Here is a 27,790-nt window from a genome sequence, read left to right as displayed (position 1 = left end):
ACTACTACCTTTCTCCCAGGGCTGTTGGGACTAGAGGCAAACGAAATGGGATGACACATGTAAAGCACTTAGAAGAGTGCCTGGCACATACTGAAGCTCGAATATTTCCTAATGGTAATTCTATTACCTGGAAGGTTTCAAGCAGGGCGGTGACATGGTCACATTTGTGTTTTGGAAAGATCGCTCTGGGGGAAGTAAGGAGGATGGATTGTTGGAGAGAATATGGGAGGCAAGCAGGCAAGTGACAAGGCTGTTGCAATAAACAGTCTAGGAGATAGAGAAGGCCCTATGCTAAAGCAGCGACAGTGCGGATGGAGGGAAATCAGGTATTTAAAAAGCAGAAGAGATGAACTCTGATGTCCATTTGAATGTGGGAGGTGCAGGAGCAGGAGGGGGAGTCCTAGATTTGGGCTCCTACCTTAGGTCCTCAAGGTTAGTTTTCTTCCTGAAGTGACCTCCATCTCTCCCTCTATTCTCCAATAATAAAAAAGCCATCACAATACATTTCCTTTTAAAGTTTTATTAAAGTTTAATGGAACAATTAATATTTTTTTCATTTTTTAACCCCAGTACAAAAATACAGTTGACAACTTGACAAAAATGGCTCCACCTAGGGCTTGAAGGTTTAAGTTTCTCCAACAGTAACGGGGAAAGCATGCTTCCAGCTGGGGCTGAGTCAAGCACACAGCCACTCCTGCACACACGTCGTGCAAACAGGGAAGCCCGAGCAGGAGAAGAGAAGGGAAGTCGCAGGGATTCAGGAAGAAGCCCAAGATTATTCCCAGGAGAAAAAGAGAAGAAACAGGCTAGTCTCCTTGGTGGGGGTAGAATTACTGATTTACATTTAGGATTTGTGGTTTTAAAGGATAAAGCTATTTCTGCAATTTTAACATTGTAGAAAAGATGCTACTGGTTTCCTTTCATCAAGGTGAGTAAAGCGGGAGGAAATGGAAAAAGATTCAAACACTTAAGTGTGAGGAGTAAACCTCCAAATGGCTCAACTTTTGCGTCAAAAGGTGTCATTCTTTTACATTCAATGACAAACAGACATTTAGGTAAGAGGTGGCAGGAGAAGGAAGTCTGCCACACTCTGCTGGGTCCACGAACATGGAGGCCAGCCTCTGTTAGCAAAACTCTTCCACGGCGAGAGAGCTCCTTCCCATGCAGGCAGGAACAAGGTCTCCTGGTCGGTTTAACTGTTCAGGGCGATTCCTCAATATTCCCTCCCCTGCTGTTTTCCTTCCAGAACACTGACTTTGACCCAAGAAGGGATACATTCATGTTACAACTCATCTTCAAGATGTTTCTCTCTGAAGGCATCACCTGTCAGCCTTTCCTGAGCTTCCTTCATTCCCTGGACCACTGTGAAGTAAGAGTTGGGGTGAAAAGGTATGAAGCAGGTCTTTAATATTTGACATTTAACATCCAATATAGATTTTCATATTTTAGGAGAAATATGAGAGAAGCACAGGATCTGGACTCAAGATCTAATTCTGGATTTCAGCCCTGGAAAGTCATTTACCTCCTTGAATTTGTTTCCTCATCTATACAATGAGATAACACCACTGTTTCACACAAGATTACCATAAAAATTAAATGAGAGAATAGACAATAAAAGTGCTTTATAAATTATGAGGTCCTACAGAAACATCAGTAGTTACTCTGGCTTACCCTCCAGGATTCGAGTTGAACCCCTGTCACGTGACACTAAGGGGGTAGAAAACACCTTCCTCCCATCCCCATCACGTCTTTTGGATGATGGTTGCATTTATTTCATTTTCTGTGGAGGTTACAGGTTACACCAATATGTGAGCGTGTGTGTGTGCTGGGAGGGGGGATGTTCTTCACTGAAGGAGGTGGTCATTTCTAGCATCAGTTATATATGGAAGAAGCCAAGTTCTCAGGCAAAAGAGAAACCTGGAAGGCAGGCCCTAAACAGATGGGAGATGAAAATTCTTGTCTATCTCAGGGCATTCATCTTGTGGATTTAGACTTCAAGGAGGGCAGCTGTTTTGGTACAGGCTCCCTGTGCAATGGCAGGCCAGAGTTAGGTTAAGTCAGAGTCTCTGAATCTCAGAAAGCAAGCCTATAACCTCATAAGAGCCAGGTAATACGGTTTTTTATTTCCCTTTCGTATGACCTAAGCCTTTGGTAAAGCTAGGTTTGAGTGCTCCAGTTTCATGTCAGCTGAGCCATGGGGGATTCAGACAAGGGTCTTGTGTCCACCTTTGGACTAATGTGTTAACGGATGATGCCAGTGTGGAGATGGCAGTGGTAACTTGGATGAAATTCTCAACGGATGGTAAATCTCCAAGGTCGAGAGTTGGGGACCTAAGTCCAGCTGCCCTTCTCCATGTGAAAAATTTCCCTCTAATACCAACCTCCAGTGATCTGCATTTCGATAAGGAAGATGCCATTCTCCTTACCCATGGGGAAGGGGATGACCTCTCCAGATCTCTTTCCTCTCCCTATTCTGAGAAATAAGAGTTCCGGGTACTCAAAACATAAAGTAATCAACAACCTCGCAGCATGGCAATGGGGGACACAAGGCAACTTGCAAACTACTCCCTTATAGATGGCAGGGGGAACTTTGGAAGGAAAACAGTGACAGTAAACAGCATGAATTCCAACCCCTGCCTCTAGAATGACTGTGCTCCAGGATTAGAGAACAGAAAGCATGACCGTCCTGTGATTTCAACCTTCCTTCACCTGATTGTGCTGATGCTGTCCTCTCCGCCTGGAACATGCTTTTCACGTTCTTCTGCTGGCTAGGTCTCACTCTTCTGGACTCCATCCAGTCCTCACCTATTCTAGCAAGGCTTACGGACTCCCCATGCTGGGCTACACCCATCCCCCTTGCTGTAGCTTCAAATGTCCTCCTCATATCTGTCCATAGAGACAATTCTTATCCTTCTAGGTCCAGTTAAAGTTTACTACCCATCAAGTCTTTTAGACTTGATCAGCTAACAGCTGGCATTCCCCTTCTTTTGGATTCTTACAAGAGTAGTAGAATTAGTGCAGAGGAAAAAAACCTAAGTTCTGGACTAAAATCCTGGCTCTGTAACTTATTAACCATGAGACCACAGGCACGCGACTATCTTTGTGAGCCTCAGTTCTTCAGAGTCTCCTCTGGGTCAGTTAGCTCCCAACTTGATTGTTAAGTAGCTAGGGAAGGGGCTCAGTCTTATCTTTCTCCTATACGCTACACAGGATCTAGCCAAACGCTAGTCATGCAGGAGATGCTCAGCTAACAGGCTGAACTGAGTTTCCCATCACAGACTCTGCATGTGGTTCATCCTAGTCACGTCTACTGGCAAGCCTCCCTCCTCTTTCAGCATAACCATACCTTGCTCAGCACTGATGTAGAAATACTTGTAGCTGGGGTTTCCATTTTCGTTGATGATTTCAGGGTGCACCTTGCCACTGGGATCTATTATAGACAAAATGGCACAGGGGTTGCAATAATTACAACAGAAAACTACTTCAAACACTATACGGTACACTAGGCATTCTGGAAAACGAGACCTGCCCATCTTTCACCACCCTACCCCTTGTGTTTGATGTTGCACTCACAGTGAATTCCTTGTAGTTCCCTGAACACAATCCCTACCTCGTGCCTTGGCATGTGCTGTTCCCTCTCCCTGGCATGTTCCTTTTCTATTTGGTGGTAGTGGGATACCATATTTTTATTTGTATCTCCCACAGAATCTAGCAGAATGCTAAGCAAAGATTAGGTGGTCATTAAATATGTTATAAAATTGTTTGTGGAAAGACTTTGGTCTGGTTATAGTATTCCACTGCCTCAGCTGCACTGTGAGGTCAAGTGTGGGAACTGCAGCTTACGTCTGTCTCTGTAATGTCTAGCACCAGTGCTTGACATATGGCTGATGCACAAATGACTGCCTAATGAATAAATGGATGATCAATACTCTGTCACTGCTCACAAAAGCAGTTAGTTAATGGGAAAAGTTTTCCCTTAGACTTGAAGTTCTGGCATTCAGAACTCCCTACTTTCTCTTGAAACCGGTTTTTGTTGTTTTTAGCCATCCCAGTACAGTTTCACTAGGTGGAGTCAGTGCCTTGATTCATTTCTCTCTCCTTCCATATCATGGATCCCCAGATTAAGATCTTTTGCCTTACCCAGGAAAAGGATTCGTGGAATATAACCCCCATCAGGGCTGAAATCTTCATCCTTGGGCTCCTCTTCATCCTATTAAGTGTAAGCCTTAAGTCAGATCATGTTCCCTCTCTCCTCAAAACCCTTCAGTGGCTTCCCCTCTCACTCAGGACAAAACCCCAAGTCCTTGCAGTGACCTACGAGGCCCTACATGGCACTTCTCTAACTTCACATCTTGTTTAGTCTTTTTCAACCACACTAACCTGCTCGCTGTTGCTGTCACTCAACAGGCCAGGCAGCTCCTAACTCAGGCTTTTGTACTTGCTCTTACCCTCTGCCTGGATACACTTCTCCCATTATCCACATGGCTCATTCCCTTCTATGCTTCAAATCTTTGCTCAAATGTCACCTTCTTTTCTAACCACGTATTTAAAATTGCAAATTATCCCCTGCACGCTTCATTTTTAGCAATAGCATTTACCACCATCTGACATATTTTATTTTACTTACTTATTTGTCTGTCTCCCCACATTCAATTCCCCATATGTAATTTCAATGAGGGCAGGAAATTTTGTCTGTGTTGTTCATTGTTGATTCCCAATACCTACATCACTGACTTACACATAGTACTTCTTGAAAGCACGAATTAATGAGGCTGACATTTTAGCTATAACTGTGGAGTTACAGTCCTCTCAGGAGATGTGACCACACAACTAGCTCTCTTTGTAAGCAATCTCCAAAGTTGGAGAATCTCACTGAAGACATTTCTGTTTCCTTTGAGTGGTGATTCTAACTTACGATAGAAAGTGGTGAGGAGTTCATATGCATAGGAATCAATAGTAATTTTGTCATTTATGTGTGGTTCCCATTTCAGAAGTTAAATGGGGTCATTTCTTCCAACAGTCATGTAACTTTGCCTTGAGTGAAGGGTATCAGCATTCAGGCTATCCAGCAGCTACATAAGCAATCCCTTTACTGCCTCAACATTAACTGTTAATGTGTTCAGAAGATTTCCAGCTCTATGTTTAAGTAAATATTATTTTACAGAAACAATGTGACAAGGCGGCCAAGTGGTTAAGGCGATAGACTGCTATTTTACAGAAACACAGGGCTAGAAGTATCATTATAGAGCATCCAAGGATCCCACATTTGAAGAGTATAGTCTAAAAGACAGCACAGCTAGGCCATAGTATGTATTCTCATCACTTCTAAAGCTCTATGATCTTGACTAAATCACCTAACTCCTTCAGGCCTAAGATGTTCTTTCTGTAAAATGAGGATAGTACCAACAGCCTAAAAACCCCTTCTAACTCAAAGATCTGGTATTCCGATTTGGGATTCTGAGAACTCTGGTCTATGTGAAATACATAAAGGATATCTAATAAAGAAATAGGAAGGTTGTACATATAAACCCAGCAGAGAGTAGGTTTTCAACTGAATCACACTTTACAGGAGTTGCGGCCTATATGTGTGACTACACCTTTAGTTCAGCTATACAAAGACGTAAAAACATGTCATAATCAGACACTAAAAATAAAGGCACCTTACAATTTAGTCATCTTTTCCAATTTCTCCTCTCCTACTTCCTCCCACAAGTGGAGGCTGGATGGCTTTCTACCATATCTGATGCAAGCCTTAGTATTAGAGGTCAAGAGAAAAACACAAACACAGCCAGCTCTGCTGAATAAGATTTTATACCATTAATGATATTAATTCTAAAATAGTAAAGACTCAAAATCATAGCAGAAAGGAGAAACTCCAGAAGTCTTACCTCAAGATTTACCATAACAAAATTATGAGAAAGTTCTGAAATTTCTGTAGATTCTGCAAATTTGGGCTTTAATGCTAGGGGGGAAAAAAAGATTTTGGAATAGAAGAAAACATCATTGTCATATCCAAACCCTAATTTGCTGAATTGATTCATAAAACTGACCTTTCTTTTCCTTTTTTTAATCTTAAGAATCAAAAATCAGGACATTTGACTTATGGTCTTGCTTCTGCCACTTACTTGCATAGCCATGTGGCCTTGAATGACTGACTTCATTTTTCTGAAGCTTTTACCTCATTTATAAAATATGGATAATGGCATACAAATGAAAAAATTATTACTATTTGCTTTTTTTACACATTTTAATATCTTCTATTGAAGAAGTAATAAAGTAAAAATACTCTACCACTAATGTATATATATTATTACACTAACTATTTACAATAATTTTATACTCTTTTTCCAACTAGGAATTTTATTAAGTATAGCATACCATACAAAAGAAAATATCTGACTGGGAAGTGGCAGGGTAGTATAGCAGAAAGAATACATGCTACGAAGTAAGATAACCTTGGGCTCTAATTTGGTTCCCACCTCCTCTGGAAAGACTTCACTAACCACTTCTCATCTCTCTCTGTACATTTCAGCTTCGTCTAATATTTACCATCCACAGAACTATTATAGCACTTAATCCCACACTCTACATAACTCTATCTTAATTGCCTCATCCTCCAACCCCTTGCAAATATAATTGTAAATTTCATGAGGGGTGGGAATCTATGTCACGAATTTCTTAAAGCAATCACGAGTGCTAGGCCAAAGTCAGTGTTAATATTTGTTACATGTTAATATTTGAGAACACATCTGAAGTTTGATCATTTGCACTTACCTTTGCAAGCTCCACACCAGGACTTATGGATAATCACCATCAGGGGCAATCCACTTAAAAACAAAACAAAGAAATCATAATCTAGAAATCCCACTTTTTGAAATCCATCCTAATAAAATGACCAACCTATGAAGACACAGATTAACGTACAAAGACATTCACATTGAATGATTTCATTTGGGGAAAATTTTAAGACAATAATTGAATAAGGGTAAATTACTATAACAAAATTATTAGTAAATTCTGACATCCCTGTAAATTCTGCATATTTGGGCTTTAAAGGTAGGGAGAAAAGATTATAGAAGAAAACATCAAATTACAGTATTTCTACATGTTATGGTTATATAACCATTGAAAATATTAATAAAATTTTTCATTGTTATAATGTTAAATTAAAAACTAGAATATAAATTATCTAGTTTGTTTTTAATTATACAAATACATACAGAGAAAAGAGACTAAAAGGAAATGTACCAACACATAAGAGTAGTTTTCTCTGGATAATGGGATTGTGGATTTTATTATATTTTTTCTGTATTTTCCAATTTTTATACAATTAAATGTAACTTTTGTAACCAGAGAGGAAAAAGCCTTTTCTGTTTTAAAATAACGAGCAATATAATCCAACTGAACCAGTCTTGGCTAGATGAAGCTCTTAAGCTCTCAAGGCTCAAATGCCAGTTTGTATGAGGGTCCTACGTAGGCAGCTATTAGCTTTCTCCATCATCCAACTCCTGTATCACCACACCACCATACACTGTATAATACTACCACTGCATTTCCCACACTGAACTGTATCTATTTCTTCCTTTTTTTTTTGAAGATTAGCCCTGAGCTAACTACTGCCAATCCTCCTCTTTTTGCTGAGGAAGACTGGCCCTGAACCCATATACATGCCCATCTTCCTCTACTTTATATGTGGGATGCCTACCACAGCATGCCAGGTCCACATCCGGGATCCAAACCAGCAAACCCCAGGCCGCTGAAGTGGAATGTGTGCACTTAACCGCTGCGCCATGGGGCTGGCCCCCTGAACTGTATCTATTATTTACCATCTCTTCCACTGGACTTTGAGCTTCCTAAGGGAACCAACTGTCTCTATATCCCCTACATCTGGTACATAGAATATTATTATTATTATTATTATTTTGGTGAGGAAGACTGGCCCTGAGCTGACATCCTTTGCCAAGCTTCCTCTTTTTGCTTGAGGAATATTTGCCCTGAGCTAACATCTGTGGCAATCTTCCTCTATTTTGTATGTGGGACACCACCACAGTGTGGCTTGATGAGCAGTATAGGTCCACACTTGGGATCCAAACCAGCAAAGCCCAGGCTGCTGAAGCAGAGCACACAAACTTAACCACTATGACACCAGGCCAGCCCTGGCACATAGAATCTTATTAACAGTAAACATTTACATAGCAGTGACTATGCACCAAGCACTATTCTAAAGATACATAAACTAATTAATGTGTCAAACGAATTATTCAGCTCCCTTATCATAGGCCTACTACAAATCTGGGGTGGATTTGTGCCTCTAATACCTGTAAGAGCCTATAAACCAAATGTGCAGGGCAAGCTTAGGTGAGAAGTGGGATCCAGGTAACCATAATAATAGGCAAAATGTGCTAAACATTTATTACATGACATTGTGAGATGTGTTTTATGTGCATTACTTCACTTAAATCCTCACAATCCTAAGGTAGATAATATTAATGGTCTCATAATAGAAATGAAGAAACTGACACTCCCAAGAGATTAAATATTTGACCACATAAAACCTAAGTTCTGCCACTTACTAATTCATTAAGTCTAACTCTAAAACCAATGCTTTCTGATCGTTATAGTCTACTTCAATTTAGAACGGTAATCCAGAATTCACAGGTTTAAACCCAACTTAATCACTAATCAACTAACTTAGAATCAGAGAACGAAGGTTGGAAAAGGCCTTAGAGGTTGCCTAGTCCAAATCTCCATCTTACACAGGAAGCCTCTCTTACATCAGAAACGAGAAGGCGGGGCTGGCCCCATGGCCAAGTGGTTAAGTTCGCGCGCTCCGCTGCAGGCGGCCCAGTGTTTCATTGGTTCGAATCCTGGGCGCGGACATGGCACTGCTCATCAAAGCACGCTGAGGCAGCGTCCCACATGCCACAACTAGAAGGACCCACAACTAAAATATATAACTATGTACCGGGGGGCTCTGGGGAGAAAAAGAAAAAAAAAAAAGAAACAAGAAGGTGGCCCAGATTGCCTGATGAGCAAGAAATACATCACCACCCAAAGCAGCCCATCCTCTTAACAAGTCCAGGAAATAACAGAGCAGATCAGAACGTCTTGCTCCCTTTCTCCCAATCAAACTCCTATTGATCCTTCCAGAGCAGAGGTCAGCAAACTATGGTCTATAGGCCTGATCTAGCCTATTGCCTGCTTCTGTAGGGCTGAGATACGGGATGTTTTCTACATTTTCAAACGGCTGAAAAACAAATCTAAAGAATAGTACCTTGTGATATGTTGAAACTAAATATAGTTCACATTTCAGTGTACACAGTTTTATTAAAACACATTCACACTCATTTGTATACTTACTGTCTACGGCTACTTTTGTGCTACAATGGCCAAGTTGATAAGCTGCAACAGAGACCCTAATATTTACTATATGGCCTTTGCTGACCCTTGTTCTAGAGTGACAGTTCAAATGTGAAGACTTCCCAAAACCACCTTCTCTCAACACCTACTTACTCCTTTCCTCCTCTGGGTTCCCAAAGCATTCTGTCCTCGTCCTCTAACCACCAGCCCTTTCCACCCTGGAATCATCAGTTTACTTGTCTATATTTCTCACCAAACAATTTCTCAAGGGCAAAGACTGCATCTAACTCATCTTTGAAAATCACAAGTATTGGTAAGGGAAGCATTTACCACTTGTTTAATGAAATCAATGAAGGAATGAAACACAAGCTTAAAGTGGTATTTGCCTTGAAATACAAAATGAAGCAGAAGTTACAGAAGTTGTCATAATATAACCACTCTAGGCTGGACCAAAACATCTAGTCTCTCACTATGCACTATCAAAGTACTATTTCAGTCAAAGGCATAATAGTGATACACGTGTATCTAAAATGTTAAATTAAGTAAATTACATGAAGAACATTAAGTAAAAGAGATTCCAGCAGACGTTCTTCTAAAAGATTTTATTAGATGAAATAATCTAGTGGTTCAGTCTTTCACTTTCACTAGAACCAAAGCTTCCCAAGGACAGAAATTTGTAGATTTATCTGTGAGCCCAGGCCCCAGGATAGAGATTAGCAAAAAGTATGCACGGTACTCAAAAAACTATTGTATGAAAGAAGGGCCAGTGCAGATACAGAACTGGGCCATCCTCAGTTACTGTTCACAATTCTTTTGAAACAATTCATCCATCCGGTTTGTTCTCCCACAACTTAGATGCGGAAAATCAGAGGTGTGCAATATCTCAAGTAGACCCCAATCTAAGCAAGGCCTGTCCACTTAACTCTGTCCTCTGGAGAAATCTGCCAAGATCCTCCAAACTGGTTCTCCATTCTCTCTAGTTCCAAATTTATGCTGTAACCTCCAGGTCTGGCACAGAGGCATTCAGGAAGGCGTGAGTGAATCAGTCACAACAGCTCTAGTACCGCACATCAATAAACTCTACAGACCTTCAGATTCTTCTTGCCAGAGAAACAGCGCAGTGGAGGCTAGATAGAGCGCCATGGTTTTCCCCCAACCCCTCTGGTTAGAGAAGGCTCTGGCTCAGATACTGCAGAAACATGTTGGCCAGTTGAGACAGGTTCTCATTGTTGGGATGCATTTTGGTGTAGGAAATAAACTGGCGACGGAGGCGACTCAGTTCTGCCATGGTCAAGGGCTGGGTAAACCGCAGGTGCTCCGTGGTACCGGGAAGCTTAAGCAAGTCTCCGGGGATAGCGTTCTTCTGAGCTTCCATCAGTCCCGTCAACACCTGGCTCGTGACCTGATCCAGCTGGTGCAGAAAGCTGCCGGAGGCAAGGGGCTGGGACTGTGTAGACTGATGGGGTGGGGGAGCCCGGTTCTCAAACAAGGCAGCCTTGATGTCTGCCAGAGGCAACGGCTCCTCTAAGCCCACCAAGGTGAATAGCGGTCGGTCCCAGCGGTTCCGAGAGTCGGGAGCCTCGAAGCGCAGCGTTAGGGCCTCCAGAAGTTCGGGAGGGTAAAAGGCACTGGACACATGATTTGCAGATTTCTCGAATTCTGGAGTCACGAGAGCTGGAAGATCTGGCGCGCTGGTTTCCTCCCGCTCCAGTTCCTTAGGTGCGTCTCCCTGCGCTCTCCCATCTACTACCGACTGCACTGCCTGCGGCTCCCGGAGGACACTGGCGCCCGCCGCCAGATGGCTCCCTCCCTCCTCAGCGTGCGGCGTCCAACTCACACTGACGGTCTGGCTCCGGGTCTCCTCCGCGCGCGCTACCCGAGGGCCCCCGCCCAGAGCGCCTCCGCCCAGAGCGCCTGGCCGGACGCAGTAGACCAGGCAGAGCGGGGTGCGCGCCGCGCGCGCCAGGCAGTAGAGCTCGTAGCGGAAGCCCTTGATGTAGTTCAGCGAGTCAAGGATAACCACATCGTGGCGACTCAGCCGCCGCTCCACCGCGGCTCGCAAGGCGCCGCGCAGCGCCTTCTCCCGGGCCGAATCGCCGTACACCGCCGCGTCCTCCGCGCCCAGCACCGCCGCGTCGTCCACCACGTGCACCGCGCGGTCCTCGGCCGCCAGCGCCCCGCGGAGCTGCTCGGCGCGCCGGCTCTTGCCGCTGCCCGGCAGGCCGCACAACACCACGAGCGGCATCCTCCCGCCACGCGGCCATGTGCAGCCACGCCGCGTCAACCTCCGGCTTGTCGGCGTCCCCGACGCAAACCGGAAGTGCAAACTGCACTTCCTGCTTCCCCTGACCCGTTAAGGACCTCTTGTTGCTATGGAAACAGGAGTTCTACGCCAATTAGACCTAGATCCTGCGCTCTAAGAAAGGAGATGGAGGCTGGAATGGCGTCAGTTACTTAGTCAAATGTTAAAGGCCTCAGGAGAATGTGATTTCCCTTCCGCCAGACTATGCTCATCCATTTATAATGGGGCCTTAATGAGCATTAAATATTGCAAAACAATCGGCACTATAAATTTAGCATACAGAAGACAATTCACGAATGCTAGTTCCTCTTCATTCCTTATACCCAGTGACTCTCAGTAACTGTTTATTCAATAACCATTTCAATCATTCAGCATCTCCATGGTTGGGGATTTACAGATGAACATAAAACAGTTCCCCAAAGGAGGTCAAGGGTCAAATGGGAAGTTAGGCACCTATAAGCAGAATAATATATACTATAATGGATAGACGTAGGTTAGGTTGTAAAAGTACAGAAGAGAAAAACAAACTGCCCAGAAAAATCGCTGAAGACTTTAAGAAGAGTCATTTGACTTAGAACTTGAAAAACTAAGGAATTTTTCCCTTGAGAATGCTGCCAGACAAAACATAAGATGCCTAGTTAAATTTGAATTTCAGGTAAACAACAAAAAAATGTTGTTAATATAAGTATGTCTCAAATATTGCATGGGGTATATTTAAAATTACTTATTGTTTACCTGAAATTCAAATTTAATTGGGCATCCTTATTTTTATTGGCTGAATCAGGCAACCCTACTCCCGCAGAAGGTGTGAGACTCAGAGCCATGAAGCTGTGGGATCTGCCCTAGCAAAAGCAAGCACTATCATTTGGTGGGTGCAGAAGTGTGAGTATTTCTGTGCAAGTATGTGGGTGTATAAAGTAGGTGCACTTATATTGGGTCGTTGTATCTCTCCAGTACAGTATAGTAGAGAACATTCACGTCTTGGCTCTGGCACTTACTAGCTGTAAACTACTGTCAAGTTAATCAAACATTCTGTGTCTCAATTTCCTCTCCTGTAAAATAAGAACAACAACAGTTCTTATTTTACAGGCTGAACTAACATCATAGGTTGTGAGGATTAAATAAATTAATGCAGATAAAGCACTTAGATCAATGTTTAGCCTTCCCTCCCCTCCCCTGCCTTTTCTCCTCCTTTGTATCAATTGTCTGTGTATAGGCTAAACCTCCTTGGAACTTGAGACTATTCAACTTGAGACTATTAATTAAGCAGTATAGTTTACTGGTTGAGCGCAGGCTCTGAAGCCAGAGAGCCTGGGTCAGAATCTTGGCTCCACCACTTACTAGCTGGGTGACCTTGGGCAAGTTACTTCACATAATTCAATGTCTGGTGCATAGTAAGCACTTAATAAATGTTAGTATTATTGTTGTTGTTGTTGTTATCAGGCAACTACTAAGTTCAAGCTCTGCCTTGGCATAACCCTTTGCCTGAAATTAACGCTAAGTTGATGGCTGGAAAGTGTTTTACCACCATAAATAACCTAAAACCATATCTTGTACCTGGCAGCTGCCTCTTTCTTCCCATCTTCTAGTGTCCTCCAGTGAATGTGATCTCCAAAACCTGGAAGGAAAGAGCCTTATAAACATTCACACATGAACAAAAGGCAAAGACCCATGAAAGAAGTGTGGCCTGTTCACAAGATACTCATAAAGTCGGCTTTCCTCTGTCAAGAGCATGGTGTTTAAGTCCAGGCTCCACCCCTTTCTAGGTGTATAGAACCAGAGACAGTCCCATACCTCAAGTCTCAGTTTTCATACCTGTAAAATGGAAATAACATCACCTAATTTATAGTTTTTTGTTTGTTTGTTTGTTTGTTTTTTTTTGGAGGAAGATTAGCCCTCAGCTAACTACTGCCAGTCCTCCTCTTTTTGCTGAGGAAGCCTGGCTCTGAGCTAACATCCGTGCCCATCTTCCTCTAGTTTATACGTGGGACGCCTACCACAGCATGGCTGCCAAGCAGTGCCATGTCCGCACCCGGGATCCGAACCAGCGAACCCCGGGCCGCCGAGAAGCGGAACGTGCGAACTTAACCGCTGCGCCACCGGGCCGGCCCCTAATTTATAGTTTTTAAGGAGATTAAATTAAAGGCTGTGAAATGCTTTGTAAACTAACACAGAGCATGCAAAGAATAGTATAAGAATGAATGAGAATTTTCCATAGAGTAAAAATAAAACAGGTCACAACAAATCGTTACTAGTTGGAGACAATACAGCAATATAGCTTTAGAGTCAGAAAGAAATGGGTACATGACTCCACTTCCTATAAAATGTGTGAACTGTGTGAATGAAGTAAGCCCTCCAATTTCTTCTCTGTAAAATCAAGATAATAATACCCACCTGCAGGTGTTGGTGTAAGGATTAAATGAGATAATATATTTAAAGCTATTCTCGTTACTATTTCCCACACTTCAACCAGAGTGATCTTTAAAAATCACACCTTTCAGAAGATTTCCGATGCCCTAAAGAGAGAGGTCAAACTCTTGTAGTAGGGCTTACAAACCCTTTACAATGTGGCACCTGCCTACCTCTCCAGGCTCACTTTCCACACTTTTCCTAGAAACGTACACACAAAACTACTTTCATTTCCTTAAATGCAGAATGTGCTCTCTTGGCTCCAGCCTTGATAATCACTGCTTCCTCTGCCTTTCCTTCCCCCCTCACCTCCAAATCATTCTTCAGGTATAAACCTAGAGGACATTTCTTTCAGTAAATCTTCCCTGACTCCCGAAGCACACTATTCTTGCCCCATCACAGCACTTGCCAGGCTGAACTGTAAGTGTTTATGCATCTGTCTCCCTCACTCTAAAGGGAATTCCCTAAGGGCTGGGACCATATCTATCTGATTCCTTCCTGTTTCCCTAGCATCTGGCACTACACATGGCCATAGTAAGTGCTCCATAAATATTTATTGAGTAAATGGATATTATTTAGGCCATATCACATAAATTACTTAATATTATATCTTGAAAATGTTACTGAACTTAATAATGTTGGCTGTTATTTATTGACCACCTTATATATGTCTGGTGCACCACACACGCTACCTCATTTAAATTTGGCCTTAACAATAACCCTTTTTTACTTAACCTCTCTATTCTTCTGCTTTATCATCACTAAAATAGTTATAATAATGGCTATATCTCCTAAGATTGTTACTGAATATTGAGTAAGAAATATATATATAACTTAGCACAGTGATTAGCATATTATAAATGATCAGTAAATAGCAGCTTTTGTTATTCTTTACAGTTGAGACTTCTGAGACTCAAAGACCTGTAGTAGGTCACATAGCTGGTAAATGGTCAAGCTGGGATTTAACCTTTAATTTTATCATTTTTAGTTACTATGCTCTCTTCCAGGATTTTCTTCCCCAGAAATAAATTCAAATTTCTATCAGCGTTACCACAGGGAAATAAACAGCTCATCCAGATTAGCACCTGGAGACAGTATCCAAACCAACCATCATCACTTTTCATTCCCAACAGCATGGGCTGCTGGCCAAGAGAAAATGTGTCAATTGCCTAGGGCCCAAAGTCTAATCCTGAAGAGTGAATGATTAAGTGAGAGTGAAATCAGAAGGATGCCCCAGAGAACTGGAAGGTGCCTAATGTGATCAACATCATTCTATCTGTCAATACCTAAACTCATGCAACTGAATCCTGCTTTGGCAGGATGCCTGACTAGACAGTCTGGAGGGATATCCCACTGCGAAATGATGACATCCCAGATAAAACGGACTTTCAAAATGTACTCACTGGGCAATAAACACAAAGTAAGCTAAAACCAAATGAGGAACAGTGAGCAACAAGCAAAAGATAAGGCTGACCTGAAAGAAAATGTCCATTACGACGTGGCAAAATGGAAGAGGTGAACCTGAGACTCCATATTAACTCAACTGTCAAAGGAGACTAGAATGCCTCCAGGTTAGTAGTACCCCCTGGTTTCCATATGAATCAAATGCTAAACCTTTCTGGAGGAAAGCACTCCTCATTTTAGGCCTCCAAGATAGTCAATGACGAACAACCATTATAAATTACAGTCATAGATCCCCAAACATGTAAAAAAACAAGTCACCACAAGGAAGAGTCAGCAGAAGCAACCAATAGATTCAGACCCCTAAGGACTTCAGATATTAGAATTATCAGCCAAAGGATACAAAAATAACTATGTATAAATGTTTAAAGAAATAACACATGGGGGGGGGTCACAAAAATGGGCATGCAAAAACACACAAAAGAAATAGGTAAATCTGTAAAGGCACCAAATAGAACTTTTAGAAATTAAAAACAGAGCCAGCCCTGGTGATCCAGTGGTTAAGATTCGGCATTCTCACCACTGCAGCCCAGGTTTGTTTCCTGGTCTGTCAGTTGTCATACTGTGGCTGCAGCTCACATAGAGAACTAAACTAACAACTGGGATACGCAACTATGCACTGAAGCTTTAAAAAAAAAAGAAAGAAATTAAAAACATAATTGTTGAAATACAAAGTCAATGGATATTCAGTGATAAAAATAGCTATTAAGCCACAAAAAGACATGAAGGAAGCTTAAATGCATATTGCAAAGTGAAAGATGCCAATATGAAAAGGTGATATATTCAGTATATGATTCCAACTATATGACATTCTGGAAAAAGCAAAACTATGGAGACAGTAAAAACAATCAGTGGCTGCCAAAAGTTCAAGGGGGAGGGAGGGATGAATAGGTGGAACATGCAATTTTTATGGCAATGAAACTATTCTGTATGATTCTGTAATGGCAGATATAGTTGTTATGGGCTAAACTGTGTCTTCTACACCAAATTCATATGTTAAAGTCCTAACCCACAGTACCTCAGAATGTGACTGTATTTGGAGACAGGATCTTTAAGTAATTAAGTTAAAATGAGGTCATTAGGTGGGCCCTGATCCAATATGACTAATGTCCTTACAAAAAGAGATCAAGACACAGACACATACAGAGGGAAGACCATGTGAAGACACAGAAAGAAGACAGCCATCTACAAAAAGAAACCAATGCTGCCAACCCCTTGATCTTGAAGTTCTAGCCTCCAGAACCGTGAGAAAATAAATTTCTGTTGTTTAACCAAGTCTGTGGTATTTGTTATGACAGCACTGGCAAATTAATATATATGTCATTATACATTTGTCAAAACCTACAGAATGTACAGCAGAAAGAGTGAACCCTAATGTAAACCATGGACTTTAGTTAATAATAATGTATCAATACCGGCTCATCAATTGTAACAAATGTACCACAACAATGCAAGACGTTAATAATAGGGGGAACTGCGGGTGGAGGGAGGTGGGCTTACATGGAAACTCTGTATTTTCCACTCAGTTTTTCTGTAGACCTTAAATTGCTCAAAAAATAAACTCTATTAATTAAAAAAAAATTCAACAGATAGGCTAAAACAGCAAATTAGAGACAGGTGGAGAGAGATCAGAAATTATCCAGAATGCAGCACAGAGAGCTAAGGGGAAGGAGAGGCCAAGCGTTATAGGGTGGATTAAGAAAGATTAGCATATGTAGTCTCAGAATGAAAAGATGAAGGAAAGAACATATTTGAGGAGATAATATCACTGTGCACTGGGTGACTGGGAAACAACAGTGGAAGGAAAAAATACACAGTTTAAAGTAGTAAACCATTTAAAAATATTACCTACTCAAAATACATTTACACTTTTTAAAAAGAAAAAAAGAGATAATGGCTGACAATTTTCAAGAACTGAGATAAAACATGAATCTGTAGGTGTAAGGAGCACAATGTATAACAACTGGGACAAATTACAAAAACAAAATACACACACAAATTGTAGTGAAACTGCAGAACAACAAAAATATTAAGATTTTAACAGCATTTCAAAGAGAAATGACATATTTCCTACAAAAGATCAGTAATTAGACTGACAGGAACAAACTAGAAATCAGAAGACAGCAGACGATCATCTTCAAAATGCTGAAAGAAAACATCTCCAAACCCAGAATTACGTGCCTTGCAAAACTATCTTACAAGAACAAGGGAAAAATAGACATTCTCAGATAAACAGATATTTTCCCACCATCAGATATTCACCACTAGTTATTATTTCAATAAATAAGTATTTATTGAGCAGTGCTATGTAATGGTTAAGAGCACAGACTTTGAACCTAGGCTCCCTGGGTTTGAATCCTAGTTCTGTAGCTTACTAACTGGGTGACTTTGAGCAAGTTACTTAACCTCAGTTTCCTCAGCTGTAAATGAGGATAACAATAACACCCACCTCAGAGGGTTGCTTTGAGGACTAGATAAATGAGTATATTAAAGAGCTTAGAACAGTGTCTGGGACTGGAGAATTTGCTACAAGGTATTTGCTATTAATATAATATGCCAGGCAGTATTCTAAGTACTTTACAAATACTGATCCTCACAACAACCCTAGAGGTAGGTACTCTCATTGATCCCATTTTACAGACGAGAAAACTGAGGCACAAAGTTTAAGTAACTTTCCCAAGTTCACATAGCTGGTGACTTCAGAGCCGGGATCTGAACCTGGGCAGTCAGGGTCCAGACTCCTTGCTTTTAAGCACTACATAATGCTGTCCATCAAAGTAGAAGGAGGCGAGGACAAGTGAGGAGCGGACAAGGCAGGGCCTGGGAGGCCACTGCCAAGACTCCGGCTTTTACTAAGCTCCTGGAGGGTTTTGAGTAGAGTAGTAATGTGATGTGATTTATGTTTTAACAGGACTGCTCTGGCTTCGGTGCTGAAGATGGACTGCAGGGGTGTTATGGGCTGAACTGTGTCCCCCACAAAAAATATGTGGAGTCCTAACCCCCCCCCCAGTACTTCAGACTGTGACGTTATTTGGAAACAGGGTCTTTACAGAGGTAATCAAGATAAAATGAGGTCATCAGGGTGAGCCATAAACCAATGCGACTGGGCTCCACATAAAAAGGGGAAATGTGGACACAGATGTGCACAGAGAGAACACAGCCATCTATAAGGAGAGTGGCCTGGCACAGATCCTTCCCTCAGCCTTCAGAAGGAACCAATCCTGCTGATTCCTTAATTTCAGACTTCTGGCCCCTAGAACTGTGAGACAATAAATTTCTGTTGTTTAAACCACTCAGTTTCTGGTACTCTGAAGCCCTAGCAAATTAATACTGGGGAGAAAAGCAAAAGAGACTAGTCAAGTGGTTATGGCAAGAATCCAGGCAAGCAATGATGGTGGTTTGGACCAGCTGTGGTGGTAGAGGGAGTAAGATATCGGATTCTGGATACATTTTGAAGGCAAAGTCTAAAGGATTTTGCTATGGATATGGGGTGAGAGAAGTTAAAGATGACTCTAAAGGTTTTTGGCCTGGGCATCTGGAAGAATGGAGTTGCTATTAACAGAGATGCAAAATAGAGCAGATGGAATGAGTTTTGGAAAGGAACATTAAGAGTTTGGATTTGAATAAGTTCATTTTGAGATGCTTACTAGACATCCAAGCAGAGAAGCTGAATAAGCAACTGAATATCTGAGCCCAGAATTCAAGGCAGAATTATCAGCATATGGATTTTCTTTCTCTTTTTTTTTTTAGATTTTTTAATTTTTCTTTCATCTCTCCAAAGCCCCCCAGTACATAGTTGTATATTTTAGTTGTGGGTCCTTCTAGCTGTGGCATGTGGGACGCCACCTCAGCATAGCTTGATGAGTGGTGCTAGGTCCGCGCCCAGGATCCAAACCAGCAAAACCCTGGGCCACCGAAGCAGAGTGCGTGAACTTAATGACTTGGCCATGGGGCCGGGCCATGGATGTTCTTTAAAGCCTGAGACTGAAAAAGATCACCAAGAGAGCGAGTGTAGATGGAGAGGGAGTCCAAGAGCCCTGAAGCACTCCCAGGTTAGGGGAGATAAAGAAGAACCTGCCAAGGATATGAGAAGGAACTGCCAGTGAGATCGGCAGGAAACCAGCAGTGCATGGAGTCCTAGAATCCAAGTGTTTCCAAGGTATTTCAAGAAGGAAGGATGATTAACTGACTCTAGCACTCTTGTTAAATCAGAAATAACCACTGGATTTTTAACTGGAGCAATACTGACCTTGACAAGACCAGTTTCAACAGAGGAGTGAGGACAAAAGCATGATTACAGCAAGATCAAGATAGCCCAGGGGAAGATGTAGAGAATGAGTCTTTCAAAGAATTTTGCTGTACAGGTGGCAGCTGCTAGAGGGAGGTGTGAGTCGAGGAAGGGTTTGTACTCAATATGGAGGAAAGTAGAGGATGTTGAAATCTGATAGAAATGATACAATAAAGGTAGCAGAATTGATAATACAGGATAAGAGAGTCAAAAATATCTTAACAGGTTAAAGGAGATGGGATTTAGTGTCCAAGTAGAGGAATTAGCCTTTGCTAGGAGCACCAATAGCTTATCCAGTAGAGGCAGGAAAGGAAGAATATATGGACACTGGGGTTGGAAGGTGGATAAATCTAGTGGTGACAATTTTTGAAAGGCCTCTTCCAATTCTTTGTGTCTTCTGTTAAACGGGAAGTGTGGTCACCAGCTGAGAGCAAGGAGTATAGAGGAATTAGTGGAGGTTTGGAGAGGCAAGAGGAAATATGAAATAGCCCCCAGGAGAGAAGAACCAGAGAAACTAAAAGGGTAAATAAGGGGCATGTTTCAGGAAGGAAGTGGCTCTAGAAGAAGCCTAGACACAAGGAATAGTGAGCAAGTAAACTGGTTAAAATGGAGATAAATCTAAATACTATCCATATAAAAACTTTTTTTTTTTTTTTTTTTTTTTTGGTGAGGAAGATTCACTGTGAGCTACCATCTGTTACCAATCTTCCTCTGTTTTGGCTTGAAGAAGATTAGCCCTGAACTAATATCAGTGCCAATCTTCCTCCACTTTGTATGTGAGTTGCCACCACAGTATGGCTGATGAGTGGTGTAGGTTTACACACAGGATCTGAAGCTGCAAACCCAGGCCACCAAAGCAGAGCATGCTGGACTTAAACACTAAGCTATAGGCTGGCCCCTGTATAAAACCTTTTACTGTTCAATTTGTAGAGTTAAAAAAAAGACAGAACTAAACTACTGGACAATGTACTGCTTATAAGTAAAGAGTAAGTGACTGAAGTTAAAATGTTCTAAGGCCCTCTTACCCATGGGGGGGTTAGATATTAACGTTAGATTTTGTTCAGTATCCAAGTAAAATTTCAAGAGTAACCACTAAAAGGAAAGAACTACAGTGCCAACTTCCAAACTAAGAGATAAAATAACAATAAGCAAACACTCAACCCCCTCCCCAAAAAAAGTGCAAAAAAAGAGAACAAAAACATAGAAAAAACAGCAGTGATGGAAATCAGATGAGAGAAATAAGACCAGCTCTGTCAATAATCACCAAAACATATGTGGACTAAACTTGCCAGTTAAAGTTAAAAGACAGAAATTGTCAGATTTTGGTTAAAAAAAAATACCTCTAAGGGGCTGGCCCCGTGGCCGAGTGGTTAAGTTCGCGCGCTCCGCTGCAGGCGGCCCAGTGTTTCGTTGGTTCGAATCCTGGGCGCGGACATGGCACTGCTCATCAAACCACGCTGAGGCAGCGTCCCACATGCCACAACTAGAAGGACCCACAACGAAGAATATACAACTATGTACCGGGGGGCTTTGGGGAGAAAACGGAAAAAATAAAATCTTAAAAAAAAAAAACCTCTATGATGTTTACAAGAACATCTAAGGCAGAAAGACTTGTAAAAGTGGAAAATAAAATGATTGAAAAATATATACCAGGCAAATGTAGCCAAAAGAAAGTCGGGAGGGGCCGCCCCGTGGCCAAGTGGTTAAGTTTGTGCACTCCGCTTCGGCGGCCTGGGGTTTCGAGGGTTCGGATCCTGGGCGCGGACATGGCATGGCTCATCAGGCCATGCTGAGCTGGCATCCCACATAACACAACCAGAAGGGCCTACAACTAGAATATACAACTATGTACTGGGGGGCCTTGGGGAGTGGAAGAAACAAACAGAAAAAAAAAAGAAGATCAGCAACAGATGTTAGCTCAGGTGCCAATCTTTAAAAAAAAAAAAAGAAAGTCAGGGAAGCCAGATTAGTATCAGGTAAAATAAAATTTCTCTGTAAACCTGGGGTACTCAGAAGCTGGCTGACAAAGCTTACAAAGTTGGCTGACAAAGCTGACAAAGTCACAGGAGGTCACTGCTAAGAGAGAGCCTAGGGCAGTGCTGCTCAATAGAACTTTCTGCAATGATGGGGATGTTCCACATCTGGCCCGTTCAATATGGTCGACACCAGACACAGGGGGCTACTGAGTACTTGAAATGTGCCTAATGTAACTGAGGAGCTGAATTTCTAATTTTATTTAATTTTAATTTATTTAAAATTTAAGAGTAACATGTGGCTAGTGCTACCACATTAGAAAGTACAGACTTGGAGATTAGTCCAACCCTCTCATATTATGAAGGCCTAGAAAAGGGAAGAGGCTATCCAAGACCACAAAGGAAGCCACAACCAGAATTCGGGTCACCTGATGCCTAATTAACATGGTTTTCCAGTACCCCGACACCTCCCTCACTGACCTATTGCATTATCCCTAAGAGTAAGTCTAGAGGTGTAATTTGAAACAGTTCACTACATGTACAAAATTTCTTTGAAAATTCATATTAAAATGTACATTGGAATCTTTTATAATAGTAATAATCACCACCATCATTTTTTGAGTACTTACTTTATATAATATTACAATAATATAATGATAACAACAATATTAATAATGACTAACATTCATATGGCCTTTATTATATGCCAGGCACTGTTTTTCATGCTTTTACATGTATTAACTTATTTAACACTCACAATAAACTTATGGGGTAGAAACTCTAATTCTCCTCATTTTACAGATAGGAAATTACAGAGATGAAGTTAAATAGCCTGGCCAAAATTACACTGCCAGCAAGTGGCAGAGCCGGGATTAGAACCTACGTGGTGCAGTTCCAGAGTCTGTAGTTTAACTCCCTACACTCATGGCCTCTCTAGCAAAGATTAAATGCATAAACGAAGGAAAATGGCTTCACTAAACCAGAAGGAAATCACTGACTTCAGATCTGAAAACTTGGGTCTTTTCGTTTCCCTTCAAAAATAAGTTAAAGGGCACAGTGTTTACCTTGTTACTAAAATCACCTACTCCCCAACACCATCCACACTCACACCCACGCCAATGTGGAACCTCTGAAGACAGTCCAGTTTCCTAAAGTATCACTGCACAGCCACTTAATTTATGCTGGCTATCTGCAAGTAAGCTGAAGGCTCCCACATCACAGCTCTTTCTCTAAATCATTAATAAATAAAGGTGGGGAGGGGAGTGACCATTTCTAAACACAGCATTTACATCAGAATTCCCAAGCCCTTCATCCTAAAATTGTTTTCACGAGCATAAGTGAAAGACATCAGAAAAGGATTATGCATCGCCTCTCAGTTGATGAAACAAAAGGTCAAGTGTCAGAGCTGACAGCCAAGCCTCCAAAACAGGGAACACTGTACCTGTGAGGTAGAATAACCTAGCGGCTGAATAAACCCTGTCTGCAGTCAGACAGGGATTGGAAATCCTAGTTCAGCCATTTACTGTTTTCACAAATGCAAAAAATGACTAACAAAAATATCCATCCCATAGGGTTGCTGTGAATGTGAATAGGACACAGTGTGGAAGGTAAACACTTCATATGTGTCAGCGCCAAATTTTTAATCCGGAGACTTGACAAAGCCATCCATTTCTGTTTCAGGCAGGAGAGCTTATGAACCGCCCCCACTGACAGCTTTCTCGTTTCTCCTTTAAAGTCTTCAAAGGAGTTTCTGCACTCAGAGGCAGGAGCGTATTGGTTAAGAGCGCTCACTCTGGGATTTGTATCCCAGCTAGTCTGCTTACTAGCTGTGGGACTCCTGGGCCCTAATTTAGGTTCTTCATCTGTGAAATGGGGATAATGATAAAAAATATTATCCATCTCAGAGGGTTATTATGAGGATGAAACCAGTCAATACACAAAAAGTGCACAGAACAGTACCTGGAATAGAGTAAATGTACAGTAAATGTTAGTCATGACACTTCTCCCCATTGGTGATACATTCCAAATTTCAAGCACGCGGAGAACAACAAGATTATTTTAGGACTCTAGAATGTTCGAGCTGGAAGGACTCTTAGGAATCATTTCTAGTCCAACTCTCTCATTTAGTAAATGGTCCTTGGGGAAGACCAGAGCTGGCTACATGGTCTGACCAGGATTAAAACCTAGGCCTCCTGATTTCTATCCAGCGCCTGTACCACCACCGTACTGCTTCTTCTGAATGAAAACAATAGGGTCACTCAGTCTTTTCTCTCTGCAAACCACCAGGTCATCTTCTGGTAAGAGCCAGAGCTACTTAAACATCTGGGAAGAAATCTTCCTCATCAAGATTTTCAGGAATCACTGCTTTGGGTAGCACTTTTTTGGGAGGTGGGATGGGTGAGCTGTAATCTAGTTCCTAAGAATTCATTTCCCAAGAGATAGAAAAAATAAAAGTTTGAAATATTATTAATTCCTTTCAGGAACGATTAAATATTCTTCCTTAGGAAGACATACTAATAAACATTAATAAATACTTTCTAAGTTTGTGACACAATATTAAGTGCCTGTCGTTTTTTCATTTAATCCTCACAACACAGCCCCCCCGCCTCAAGTTGCCGTCCTATATGCTCCTACAGTTACCTGGTATTTTCCTGCTCACAGTACATATCACAGTGTCATGTAGTGTCATGTAATTGCCTGCTTACTTGTCTTGACAGTCTTCAGACTATAAGCTGAAAAAAGACAGGGATCACAATGATCACGTGTATCATTCATTTCTTCTTTCAACAAATATTCCTAAGCATGCATAAGACAGAAATGGTCTTGGTTTACTGGGGCCAAATATACTTTCCAAAGATGGTTAGGGCGGGTTGGAAGGAGAATGTCCCTCCCCTTAAACATGGCCATACAGAGTATAGTGGATGTGATGCTATGCAACTTGCAAGGCTAGATGATAAAAATGTTATGCATCTCCACCTTGTTCTCTTGGGGCACTTGCTCTTGGAATCCAGCTTTCGTACTGTGAGGAAGCCCACACTTATCCATGAAGAAAGACCACATGGAGAAGTAACCAGCTCAGCCAAGGCCCCAGACATCATGGAACCGAGAGATACACCATCCCCACTGTGCCTTGTTTGACTTCCTGACCCACATAATGGTGAGCACAATAAAACACTTTCTCTACGTCACTAAATTTGGGGGTAGTTTATTATGCAGCAATAATAACTGGAACAATCACACAGAGCTTAATATTTAGAAAGAATAAAGATACTGAATACGTGACTCCAAGGTATTGCCTCCACCTAACACAGTGACTGGAACAGAGTAAATTATTTGTTGAGTGTCTCAGGTAGTTGTTATTATATCCATTTTACAGATGAAGGACTGAGCTTTGACAAGTTAAGCAACTTGCCCCAGGCTTCTCAGTGGGTCAGCGGTAGACTAAATTAAAACTCAGATCTAAACCCACACTCCTAACACAATACTCTTCTATCTCCCTCGGTACAGTAATCTGTTTTAAAATGGGGTTGTCAGTATTCTGGCCCAGTAGAATTGGTCCTGCAGTTTCATCACTGAGATGGAAACCCACATTTCACCTTCTCAGAGAAGCCTTCCCTGACCTGCCTAGCTCAGGTAACGCCAGCTCCCTCATCCTCTCCAGCCTTTCTACTCCATCACAGTTTCACTTTCTTCTCAGCACTTATCCCTAGCTGAAATTGTCTTGTTTTATGAATTTGTCCATGTGTCTACTCTGTCTCTCTGACTTCAATACACAGTCCGTGAGAGCAGGAACCTTCTCTGTCTTGTCCACTGCTAGATCCCCAGTGCCTAGGACAGCGCCTGGAATATGGTAGGTGATCAAAAATTATTTACTGAATGAAGGAGTGACTGCATTCAGGTACACTGAATGTCCACCCAATCTCATCACCACCAATAAATGTGCAAATAGGGAGGATAAGAGAAAACAAAGGTAAAAACAGCAGGACTGCAGCAGAATCATCCCATACAGTAAGGTAAGCATAAAAAAAATGGAAGGAGAGGGGAAACCATGCTATCACTCACCCACCTAGAAAAGCATAAAACCTGAGTTCAAATGAAGATGTAGGTAATGGGATGGAGAAGGGGGTCCTACCTCATCTCCTCCATTCATAACCGCTGTCCCCACACGCCTCAAAAAAAATCAGTTTCTTCAGACAGATACACTGACTGAACCACACCAAGGACAATTGTTGGTGACCCTCTAGCATCAGAACTTCTACCCTTAATCTGGCCCTTCCTTATGCACCAGTCACACCTCCCTGGGATGCAGGTGCTGTTCCCCCCGGGGCAAGGAGTAGGCAGTGACCTAGCTCTTCAGGAAAGAGGTGAGGTATGGAATCTTCAGACCCAGGGCAAGGGTCTCTGCATATGCAGGTCCCCAAAGGCCCTATTTCTCCCAGGAGGGAAGGTGACCGTTCCTGAGGACCTACCAAGTGGTAGGCACTATGCTGGTCTCTTAAATATGCTTTTCCTAATTTAAGGGCCATTCCTTACCTCAACCCAAGATTAGGGAGGCCCGAAGTACAACTTTCCCATCTCAACATTGCCCAGACCCCGAGAAATTTTTCTCAAACTCCAGGAGCGGTTAGGGAGGATAAAAAGAAATCTGCAGTGGCCTCAGAGATAGAAGGAGATGGGGAGTGTGTTAGGACAAGGAGAGGGGTATACTGGGCTGGGGCCCGGAATGAGTAAAGATTAAGATAAGAAGGCGGTCTGACCCTTTCCAAGACCAATATGTCCATCAGAAGAGGTGACGAGGAGCAGGAAACCGAAGCCCAGCAAACAGGTGGCCCCGAGACGAGTCCGCAGCTCCATGGTAGTAGATGGACGGGGCCACCGGGCTAAGCAGACGCAGGGCCGGGGTCCCAGCAGAAGGTCCGTGCGGTTCCCCAAGTGCGGCTCGCTCAGCCCAATCCCTTGCGTTTCCAGATTTTTTTTTTTTTTTTAACCCTGAAGGAAGTGATGTTAGACGGATGTGGGTGGTGCCTCCGGGGTCCGGATTGGGATGGAGTGAGTTTAAAGGTGCAGATCACGTAGAAGGGTGCGGGAGTTTATCTCCAGCGCGAGTAGCTTTCCCCGGATTCTGGATGTTCAGTTTGAGCACTGAGAGGGAAAAGGTGGGCCGAGATAATAGGGGGTGGGGAGGTAGCTCGGGAGAACCGTTGCTGATTGCGTTGGCCAGCAGGCTAGCCCCTCCCCCTCCAAGAATCGCTGTATTTAATATTCGCAACGCAAATTATTGATCGGTGAAGCCAGCCCCTCCCAACAATGGGCGGACTGCCCATTGGCATCGGATCCCCCTTATCCCTCCGCAAATAAAAAAGACTTACACAACAGGATTTCATTCTTAGGTTCCTGCTCAGCTCTCCAGGAGACCTGGCAAACCTGTTCTGCGGTGATGCATGGTCTCGTGCCTTGCAAGAATGCCCCTTCCTGCTGGACGAGAGCTCTGGACCTTATTTTTCCTTGCAAGCGCAACTCTTCCACTCAGGGATTATGCAACCAACTGATGCAAGCTCCAAGAAAACCAAACTTGGGATCTCTTATTGCAAAACTGACCTAACTCTTCAAGGAACTAGGACATAAGTCACTGAAGGCATTTAAAGTGTAAACCTTTCTGGCTAAATCTATTTGTTTTTAAACTTTGTGGGTTGAGTATTTCTCCTCAGTTTTTCCTCTCTGATGCATAATAAACAGATAAAATTTCCCGTCTCTTCTCCTGTGTGAAGACTAGAGTCCACACTAGTTGAGTCCGACAGTGCGTACTTAAGGCTTAGTGAAAGACATCCAACAAAATACACACCCAAACAAAAATACACACCTCGCTTTGATTAGGCTCCCTATAAATTGTAGGACCAGACACAATGAAACGTTCAGGAGACTGCAAGCTCCAGAATGCAGCGTGGCCACTTGCACCTGCCGCCTTTCTACTGGGAGGCACAGAGCAGGCTGGGATTT

General features: G+C 42.3%; 2 protein-coding genes across 2 annotated transcripts; both read right to left on the bottom strand.

The window, feature by feature from the left end:
• Positions 1-504: 504 nt before the first annotated feature.
• On the bottom strand, positions 505-27,761 carry TXNDC12 (thioredoxin domain containing 12). Its single transcript, XM_003364373.5, has 8 exons — positions 27,163-27,761; positions 26,551-26,935; positions 13,220-13,280; positions 6,775-6,827; positions 5,889-5,962; positions 4,141-4,210; positions 3,347-3,430; positions 505-1,362 (listed from the first exon to the last, which is right to left on the bottom strand). Exons 2-8 carry the CDS (start codon positions 26,645-26,647, stop codon positions 1,283-1,285), a joined length of 519 nt encoding a protein of 172 aa, XP_003364421.1. The 5' UTR covers positions 26,648-26,935; positions 27,163-27,761; the 3' UTR covers positions 505-1,282.
• KTI12 (KTI12 chromatin associated homolog) lies at positions 9,948-12,650 on the bottom strand. Its single transcript, XM_023636824.2, has one exon. It carries the CDS (start codon positions 11,603-11,605, stop codon positions 10,526-10,528), a length of 1,080 nt encoding a protein of 359 aa, XP_023492592.2. The 5' UTR covers positions 11,606-12,650; the 3' UTR covers positions 9,948-10,525.
• Positions 27,762-27,790: the final 29 nt, after the last annotated feature.

This window comes from Equus caballus, chromosome 2, assembly GCF_041296265.1.
Source record: "Equus caballus isolate H_3958 breed thoroughbred chromosome 2, TB-T2T, whole genome shotgun sequence".
In the NCBI taxonomy this organism is placed as follows: Eukaryota; Metazoa; Chordata; class Mammalia; order Perissodactyla; family Equidae; genus Equus; species Equus caballus.
Note: the sequence above shows the minus strand (reverse complement) of the source record. Positions and strands in the feature narration are given on the sequence as shown.